Below are 9,841 nucleotides of genomic sequence, written 5' to 3' on the forward strand. Positions count from 1 at the left end.
AAAAATAAAGCTCGTTAAAATTGTTTTTTAGAAAACCAAATCGAGCACAAATCTCAGCGAGCATCCTCTCTCCCTCTCGCCATCTCTGTCCATTGATTACAGTTGCGTTTGCTTAGCGCTTTGCTCCATATGCCGTTACATGAGCGCCACTCGTAATCGCAAGCTGGTGCACGGAAATAAAAATGAGTATCATCTTTAATTTGATCCTTGTCCTAAGATCACCATTTATTTAAAGAGGTATTTATTTATTTCTTTATATAAAGCAAGCCTGAGATTAAACTCTATAAGCAAACTAACTAAAATGCGCACCAGGAATTAACATATTTTATTCTATAAAATATATAAACAAATATTCACCATGAATACATTTATCACATAGTTCCAAAATATTCTATATTTCAATAGTTGATCCCTATTTGAGTTTGAGTTTGAGTTCGAAAAAAATATGAATATTTTCGTTTGGTGTACAGCTTGAAATATTTCGAAACGTTCGATTCGAGCTTCACGCTCTCCCACTCTCTCTTTCTCTTTTTGGGGATCCCTCTCTTTGGCTCTGCTCTTCCTTCGCTTGCTATTCGTATGTGGCTGCTCCTAATGCCTGCCTTATCGCACCTACTGCCTCCGCATGGTGCTGCGTTGCTCCGCCTCTCACTACAGCAGCAGCAACAACAGGCGCCGAAAGTGGGCGAAGGGTGGGTTGGTGGGGCGCAGGCCGAGGCAGAGGCCATGCCGGAATGCCTTCGTTGTTGTTGCTGGGGCGGAATCAACTGTTGCTCGATTGGTGTTGTTGTGGTCGCTGTTGTTGTGGTTGGTTGGCTGTCGACTGCCAGCGACCGCAAGAAAGTACACACAAAATCTGGAAAGAAAATGAAAAAACAATCCATTTATATTAAATAACGTTTGAAATGTTAGCTAAAAAAATTTAAGTTAAAATGAGTTTAAGGAATTTACAATTTTGACTAAGAATTTCTATTTAAACGTACTCTTAAAATGTCTGAAAAGTATAAAGCACTAACGAAGTATAACTCCGCGAATATTTCTAAAGAAGCAGTACAAATCAAAAAGAAAAACATTTTTATGTACATTAGCAACACGCTTATCTAATCGGCTTCTAATGTTAAGCAGAAAAAAACAAAACAAAAATTAAAAATAAACAAATAAAGTATACGTATACATAGTTCATAAGAATGAAAAATAAATAAAATATGGTATGCACATAAAGGCTAAAGGTTCGGAATGCGTTTCCAGTAAACACACTAATTTAATTAAACTTAAAATATAATTGCATGCAAGAAATAATACAAAACAAATCGGCCTTTGCTTAAGCCCATTACTTTCGTCGTGGCTAATGGTCTCAATTCTCTTCACGGTTAGTTCTACAAGTCAATCGTGAAATCTACGCATAAATCAGACCGCCTTATGAGAGACCCAATATGGAATTTCTCTAAAATTTCAAAATAACATGCATATAGGACTGGGGAAACCAGGACCCAGACACACTTTCATGCCTATCGCGAGGACGAGAACATTAAAATCCAACCGGGACGCGTGTAGAATTTCAGGACTAAGGACCGGAGCAAAGGGCAAATCTCGCGGCGAGACAAGTGAACGTGAGAAAACTGCAGGGGAAGGAAAGACTTTCCCCAAGAGTCCGTCTGCGTGGCCCCTTGCAAATTCCCGAGACGTCGCGCCAAAATACATAAAACAATGCACTTGAGCTGCGCCGTAATGGCTGATTAAAAAATTGTTACATTTGAACCAGGACGAGTCGTAAAACGATTTTCGAGTGCGATCTTGGGCGAATGAGGCTGGGGCGGTGTTTTTATGGCATTTTTATCGTCATTTGAATAGGCGGCACCAACGATCTGTTTGGACATTTTGGGAACATTTTAACGATCGTTGATCAATTGGTGTACATAGTAGGCGACACACTCAAGTGCTTCGCTTCCAAAACCAAAACCAAAACCAGAACCGAATTCCATTTTAAATGCTACATACTCGTACAACGCCGAGCACAGGCGACATGCGCACTCGTTCATAGACATAAATCGCTTAACCTTTGTCGGTATTAAAATCAAATAAGTGTACGTTATTAAATATACGAAAAATCTAAGCTGATAAGGTGCTCTTGGGATCGCTTGGAAGCCGCGCTGGAGCGGGAAACTAGACCGGACCTTTCCCCAGACACATGGGGACTGAGGTTGACGCCTCTCCGCGATCGCCCCATTTATTCGTATATACATATATTTTTCAAATAATTTATTCACATGTTTTTTTGTTCGCCATCGGTTGGCCCAATACTCCCGACCGGGATCGCACAAATTTCAATTTTTCTACCGAGGCAAAAACAAGTATTTCGAAATGTTCGATTCGAGCTCAGGGGCTGCATGTGCCTGGGATCCATAATGGAACTTTAACCTTGAAATTATTAATTGCCAACTTTGAAAAACTGGCGCCGACGTCACACGGGTGATCAACTCAGTATAACATGCGATTCGCGCATGTCTGGAACCTAAAAAATAACCAAATACACCCAATTAATTACATTTGAAATGAATCCACAAAATGTTTATATTTGAACATTTCTGTGTCCCCGTACGAATAAAATAACTTTGCATTCCAGTACTCTACGTCAGCAATAGCTGTTTTTACTCTTCACAAAGCGAGTTAGAAAAGGTCTGCTGTAGCTAAAATTCAACTAAAAGCAGTTTACTATTTGGATCTAATTATTATAAAAAGACACTTCTCTACACTTGTAACTTTCTCACACTTGAGCTCTGTGCTCACCTAGCCGAGCTGCACATTCGAGTTGACCCTCTTTTCGCTGTGACCCCAAGCTGGCAGTGTTATGCTTAGTTAGGTCTGATAAGTCGGGGTTCTATAAACGAAATGCATTGAGTACACATGCAAATAACGGTAAGCGGCCTTAAAGCCACGACTCCAGTAGTGAAATACGCATTAAAATGTGAGTCAGGGCTGACTTTGCCCCGCCCTTCTAAAAGTTCTGAAGATCGGGCCATTCAGATGCGTGTGGCGAAGATTCGGACGAGCATGTAGTGTCAACAAACATGAGGATCTCCCTCCAGAGCGATCTCCCGAAGCGATAAATCACCAGAGATGCTATGCTAATGATGTGATTTATTACAAGTCCTTGGGAAAGGATAATCTTGTGGGTCTGCGGGCTAGGAGGTGCACTGTTTCACACTCGATCTCCGATTGTCAATGGGCCGTGGCACAGCTCTCTGGTTTTTGTTTGCGGGGAAACATATCGAATAGCCATTGTTTATGGCGAAAAGTCGTTTAATAAGTTCTATACAGTATTCGGAACATTAGTGAACCCACTGAGGGCCAATTCAAATAGAACATTACTATTTGTATATCCCACGAGACCAAAGTGAAACCCACACGTACTCACAAAATCCCGAGTTTGCTGCCACAAAGTTTGGCTTCAAACTATTTTGACATATTTATGGTGGCCGAAAATGGGTTACTCTGGGGCAGGTTCCCCGCTCCACTCCCCTCAAACAAGTGTCAGCCGTGGCGAGTGTCTCACATATCAGGACGATCATCGTGCATAGTTTCGGTGCCGATGTATTTATGCATTTTTAATATTTTCGTGTACATTGCGGCCATAAATATTGCGCTGGTAATCCAATACGCCACGGATCCATTTCATGAAGAGCTCTTTGTTGAGTGCTGAGTGTTCCCCTATCTTTTGGATACAAGTCGTTTGACTCCTTAAGCGCCAATTATCTGCATCGTTATGCGGTAGGCATTCAAATAAAATTCCTACAATAAACCGGGGCGTTCCGATTCAAGTGGCCTGCGGTCTGTCCTGAAGTCGTGCTCTTATCAAACCCATTCAATGGCCATTGAGAACATGTCTTTAACACTCCTTTAATGCAACAATAACCAACTCAATTGTTTCGGGTTATGCTTATCTACAGATGCTGGGCGGAGATAGAAGAAAAGGAAAACTAACGAATTTACCACATTTCATCAAATTGAAATAGAATTTAAAAAATATTAAATTGAAATAGTAAACCAACTAAAAATTCTTGATCGAACGTTGATTTGTTTTCAAATAATAGTGTCAGTTCGTATACAAACATTCTAACTGAAGAATTTTCTGTTGTCCACATGCAACTAAGTTGTCCAACTAAGTAATTTTCCCATTTTATGCAAATAGAATGTACATGGCATACTTATCCAATTTGTAGGATCAACATTGGCTCACATGTGATGTTGAATTAAATGAGTAAACACATCATTAGGTAATATGCTCAAGAGGATTTGCTTAGAGCAATCCCCAACTGACTTTCCTGGACGAGCCGAACACATTTTCTGCACATTTGCCGCGGCTGAGAGCAGTTTTTCCCACAGCCGGACAAACAAAAAACGTCAATTGAACCTATTTAAATAGAGTTTGTATTGGAAACTGTCAAGAAGCCACGATTAAGCCGCAATGATCAGCGCTAATCGGCCGGCCAAGCCGCAGACGGCTGCCATTTGCCCGCTCAGGTAGGATTCCCACTTGGGGTGACCCGTCCAGGTAAGCAGATAGTGGCCTGTGGCAAGGTAAACAGGACAAAATGGCAACACGCGCCGACACGATACAAATTGATCGTGACAAGGGGATGGGAGAGGGGAAGGGGAAGCGGACAGGACACCCAGGGGATGCGGTTGTTATTGTTATTGCCGCATCTCGTGCTCACTTGGTTCCCTCGGACCCTTCCACGTCCCTTCGACGTCCTTCGAGATCCTTTCGCTCTCGGACCAAGCAAATAAACAGAATTATGAATTTGTTTTCGCTGACAACGCCAGGGAAAATATTGTCCCTTCCATTGTTGGGTTATATAATTTTGGAAAATATGTTTTTACTTTTCGTCGTTTGCCACGTACCTAGCGCTGGCGCTTTATAATTAGGGCGTCCACTTGAAAAACCTTTCGAATGGCATCTTTGATGATTTTTTAATGGTGCGCTTAAGTGACAATCGCTGTAGGCGGGCCTCTAATGCGGAGACTATTTGAATGCATATCTTAAATTAAAATATCTCTTACTAAAAAAATATCTCTTACTTAAAACAAGGTAAAATTATAATAATTGAGTTGGGACCAGAACTTAAATCAAATGTATGTTTAGAACAACATGTTTATTCTAGATAATACAGTTCATATGAACCTTTTTTAGGGCCTTGGAAAATTTAAAGAACTTTATCGGGGTCCATGGTAAACAGAGAATTGCTTGCAATTACCATGCACAAATGCAGTATACGGACATTTACCAATCAGATAAACGGAATTCCCCCATTAAAAACCGATCCTGAGCATACCAGAAAGTAGAGCACATCCATTCATAAAAGGATCGGCAAATGAATCAGCACACGGGAATTTCCCAGGCCAGAACCAAAATTTATGAATGAACGACGGAATGGCGGACGGTAAACGGACAAGTCCTAAACTCATTAATTTTTATGCGGACAGTGAAAGTAAGGTTGGGTAATTAAAGTTCGGCAGCGTAGAACAATGCAAGTCGGAGCGATGACGGGGCACGGTGTCTGGGTTATTACGGATATGGACTGGAAATGGAACTGGGATTGGGACTGGGACTGAGACTGGGACTGGGCATATCCTGTCAAACACACATTATATTACGAAGGTGGACAGGTAACCAACCCACTAGCAACAGGTACTCATTGCAGACCCAGTTAAGTAAGAGACACGCGCGGATACTGCTCATCCTATGTGCTTGTGGCTCTATGTTTATATGGAGTAGGTGCGGTTTTTCCTAGAGTTTGGCGCACTCTTCGGATGTGTGCCGACCACAACGAACTGGAACTGGAACTCGAACTCGAGCTCGAACTGAAATCGGGACAGGGATAGGGACGTGGCCAGAGCAATTAACAATTAAGACAAACACGAGTGTCTTGTATCTTGTATCTTGTCTTTGGTGGATTCTTGTTTGCCGTGCAGTTTGTTTGCGTTTCGGAATTTCACAAAAATTCTTTTATACTACAATTTTTACTTTACTTGTTCTGTTAATGTTTAATGTATGTGACTGTCCGTCATTGTTGGTTGTTTGTCCTCGGCTTGGTCTTGGTTTTGGTTATGGTTTAGGTTTTGGTTTCGGTTTTTGCGGTGTTTGTTGTCGCGGTTTCCTCCGCGGCACCCAAAAGTAAATCCCACTTGTTTGCGGATGCATTTCGCTATAGAGATGCACGTGTCAGGGGAGTTGGTTGGCAGTGTGGGATGCATCCAGGGTTTCCCTGGAAAATCACTGGCTGAACAACAAAAGGCAATTGCGGCTTAACTACGACAATTCGCTGGACAATAATATGTGTGGCTATGTTTTTTTCTGTACAATTAATTTTCAATATGGCTGACCTATGGCAGGAAGTCATGTGTGTGTATAGCAATGAATTTATGGGTACATAGTATAAAGCTCCACTACATTTACTTCTTTTGTTTTGAAATTCTTTTCTTAAATGCTTATTTTTCTTGAATAATTATTTCTTTTTATTTTCCCCCCACAAATGTATATATATGTATATATACGTATAAGCCGATGTTGATAAGGCCTCGTTGTTGTCGTCGCCACAACTCAACGACCGCAGAGGCAAATTGTATGACCGCCAAGTGGATCGGCAGCGGTACCAGGGAACGGGCCCCAACGCTCGACTCGCATTTTGTTTTTCAGTCGCTCCAAGCGCCTTATATATTTATACACATAAGAATATACATATGTATGTATATACACGACCACATTTTAAATGGTACGAGTACGCGTATATATATGGGCACTTGTTGGGTGCCACTGCCTGGAGCTGGAAGGCAATGCCCCACCCCCTGACTGGACGGGATCCGGAGTTTTGTGCTTTTCGGGTTCGTTGATCGTCATGCTGGTTTCGTGTAATCGTCATAATTTTCCCTACTTTTCCCTGTCGGTCCCTTTTCAATTCCTTAAATTTTCTTAGCCACTTTTTCTTTATCTTTTTTTGTTGGGACCTATAGAATGCACCCTATTAATACATTTTGTTTTTAAAACATTAAATAACCTTACTGCGACATCCACTGATGTACTTATTCTTAGAAGCCATTTTTAAGTTTCAATCGCATCGCATGACTGTTCGCAAAAATACAAAAATAAATACAATGACCCATAGTTATATGTATACCCATGTATTCAAAAGAGTGGTGACTAAACATTTATGCTACATTTCGCATATATGTGGCATTCCAATATCATTATTTTGTTATGACATGCTGAACAACTTCTCCCGAAGGCCACCACATCAACTCGGGGAACTTACACAGCGGTCCACAGCCAGATTCCCAGGCACGATCCGCCAGCGATTGAAAATCCATTTTGGCTAGGTCGAGAATCCAGAATGGATCGATGCTCGGATCCGTTGCGCTCATTATGAGGGGCGTTCGTTCGGCCCATGTGGTTTTCATCGATGATGACCGAGCTCCGGGCATCTGGCGATCTCACGCGCTAAGCAAGCGTTAAATTTTCGGTTTCGATACTGGCCGGATTTCGAGGGGGCGTTAACCCGGCAAATGAAAGTGTCACACAGGTCACGCCGACGGATCACAACTCTTTCGCAGAACGATGAGGAGGCGGGTGGTGGCTTTTCCGGGCGCCCAACCGTCGATTATGTTGGTTAAACTCACGTCGCTTTTGTGGTTAAACACACATTTAAAGGATTTCCCTTGCGCCGGCGCAACTTTCCTCTCACTTTTCCACTCTCGACGGGTTTTCTTCGGTTTCACGCCCATCAGATCACGGTGATAATCGCCGGACTCGACCCACTCACCCAATCCCAATGTGATACGTAGGTTGGGCTGGCGTGGCACGGGATGGGATGGGATGGGAGTGGACCCGACCAGACCCGCATCCGAGCTCCGACCTACTACTACAACTTTTCAAATGCTACTCGGCCGGGAGCCACCCAAAGCAATGCGAGTAAAATATTCTTGATTAAAACTTATCAGAGCACAATTCATATCACCTTTTCAAAAACGAAACAACAGCAAAGTAACGATTGTACTTATTATCGGCGACGCAACCGTCGAACTCATTGCGCCGTGTACTCGGTACTTTGGTGTAGTTTGGCTGTCGCCGGTTCCGCTGATTGGACGCCGCCAAGATATGGCTATCTGAGCCGGGCCCGATTCCCGATTCCGATTCCACGATTGCCAGCCCCACAGGCGCCACCTCCGCCGCATGGACGCCACACGGGAGCGAGCAGGACGCCGGCGCAGATAGAGCGAGAGGCAGGGAGGGCGATACCAAAACACGATTTGATTAAGTTGCATCACGCGTCGGTCGCGCGACTATCCTTATCGGGGCAACTCTCGCTCTCCGACTTGGCGTGTAGCCATAGCCATAGCCAAAGCCATATGCCCACCCGGGTCCTTATCATCTGGCCTGGTTTGGCCAGATTTTGATTTGGTGACGACACAGCATCGGGAATCCGACCAGATTGCCACTATCGCGGGACTTAACTTCCTTGGCGCGAAGAGGGGTTGGACGACCTGGAATCTTTACACAGCAGTAGGGATTAAAGTACTCATACTAGCAAAGGATCCTTAAACAACTTATTGCAAACAATTTAAGTTCTTGAAGTACATGCCGCTTTTCACTTGATTTTTATATATATTCTTCTTTTTAATGGTTTTGTTAAGTTTTTTAACTAAGATGTATCCTTTTTTGCGGTCAATATACACATGAAGAATTATCTACATAGCAAGACCTTCCTGTAAACTGATAACGAAGTCTGGCAGACGACCTTGCTTATCTATGCCGCTCCTACTATTCCGGCTCACTCCCCTATCGATGAAGTTCAACCGCAGAGCTACAACCGAAACAACCGGGGCAATGCCAAAGAGTCTGGTAGTTTTAAAAAACTACAAAGCAAGCAGGTTTCCCCAAAAAAAACGATAAACAAAGTGTGAAGAAATTCCTATCTAATAACAAAATGCCGGTTCTTATGACGTCACGCAGAGTGATAAGAGAACCAGTAATCAAGGAACAATAACAAAAAGCTGAGAACAAACATATTGCAAACAGAAACATTGATAAAACCAGACGAATCAGAAGCGAGGAGCGGGTGACGAGGCGAAAACAATGCCGGCGAGATAAGGAGGTAAATAACCTGGTGGAAAACTTTAAGTCGGCTCCTCGGCGGGCAGACCAAGATCCGACCCAGCCAGTAGGAAGAGGAGGCCCTGGAAACAGGGTGCGGGTCACTCATGCGGGGAGGAGCCGAGGAGGAGGCATTGCGATAAGGATGCAAGGGTGCGGGTGCGGGTGCTGGCTATCAGTGGTAGCAGTGGCAGTAGCAGTTGCAAAGTCCGGAAGATGCCTGGTGGTCAGAAGATAAAAGGCCAAAGTGGGTGGGTAAGTGAAAAGGGAATGCACTGAGAAGAATGCAGACGCGAAGATGTATATCGTAGACCCAAGTATGTCTATGCTGCTTGTAATTTTGGCTTATGCATCAAGTTCTTTTTAAATAAATGTAGGTTTACCCATATCACTTCAGATGTATAAATAAATTACTATTTGTAACTTGAATCAGCCCTAATGTGTAATATTAATTACAATAAATTCCTATTTAAAATGTTTTCCTCACAGTGTAATGAAGCAAGAGAAAATTAGTGGCTTATCAGCATCCGACTTTAGCTCGGCTCTTGCTTTTGTTTTGTTTGAGCTGGCTTTTATAATACAATATAGTAATGACCACTCAAATGGAATTCATATAAAGAAACTGGGGAAGACGTTCACTAGTACGGACCAGAGATAAGGCTATCCTGTACCACGCACCGAATCCCTCGCATT

At 42.9% G+C, this 9,841-nt stretch overlaps 1 protein-coding gene across 1 annotated transcript; it reads right to left on the bottom strand.

The window, feature by feature from the left end:
- Window positions 1-243: 243 nt before the first annotated feature.
- Window positions 244-7,926, bottom strand: LOC122620253. Its single transcript, XM_043797631.1, has 2 exons — window positions 7,311-7,926; window positions 244-856 (listed from the first exon to the last, which is right to left on the bottom strand). Exons 1-2 carry the CDS (start codon window positions 7,442-7,444, stop codon window positions 652-654), a joined length of 339 nt encoding a protein of 112 aa, XP_043653566.1. The 5' UTR covers window positions 7,445-7,926; the 3' UTR covers window positions 244-651.
- Between the last annotated feature and the right edge of the window lie 1,915 nt (window positions 7,927-9,841).

The sequence above is a fragment of the Drosophila teissieri genome, chromosome 3R (genome assembly GCF_016746235.2).
Source record: "Drosophila teissieri strain GT53w chromosome 3R, Prin_Dtei_1.1, whole genome shotgun sequence".
NCBI lineage: Eukaryota > Metazoa > Arthropoda > Insecta > Diptera > Drosophilidae > Drosophila > Drosophila teissieri.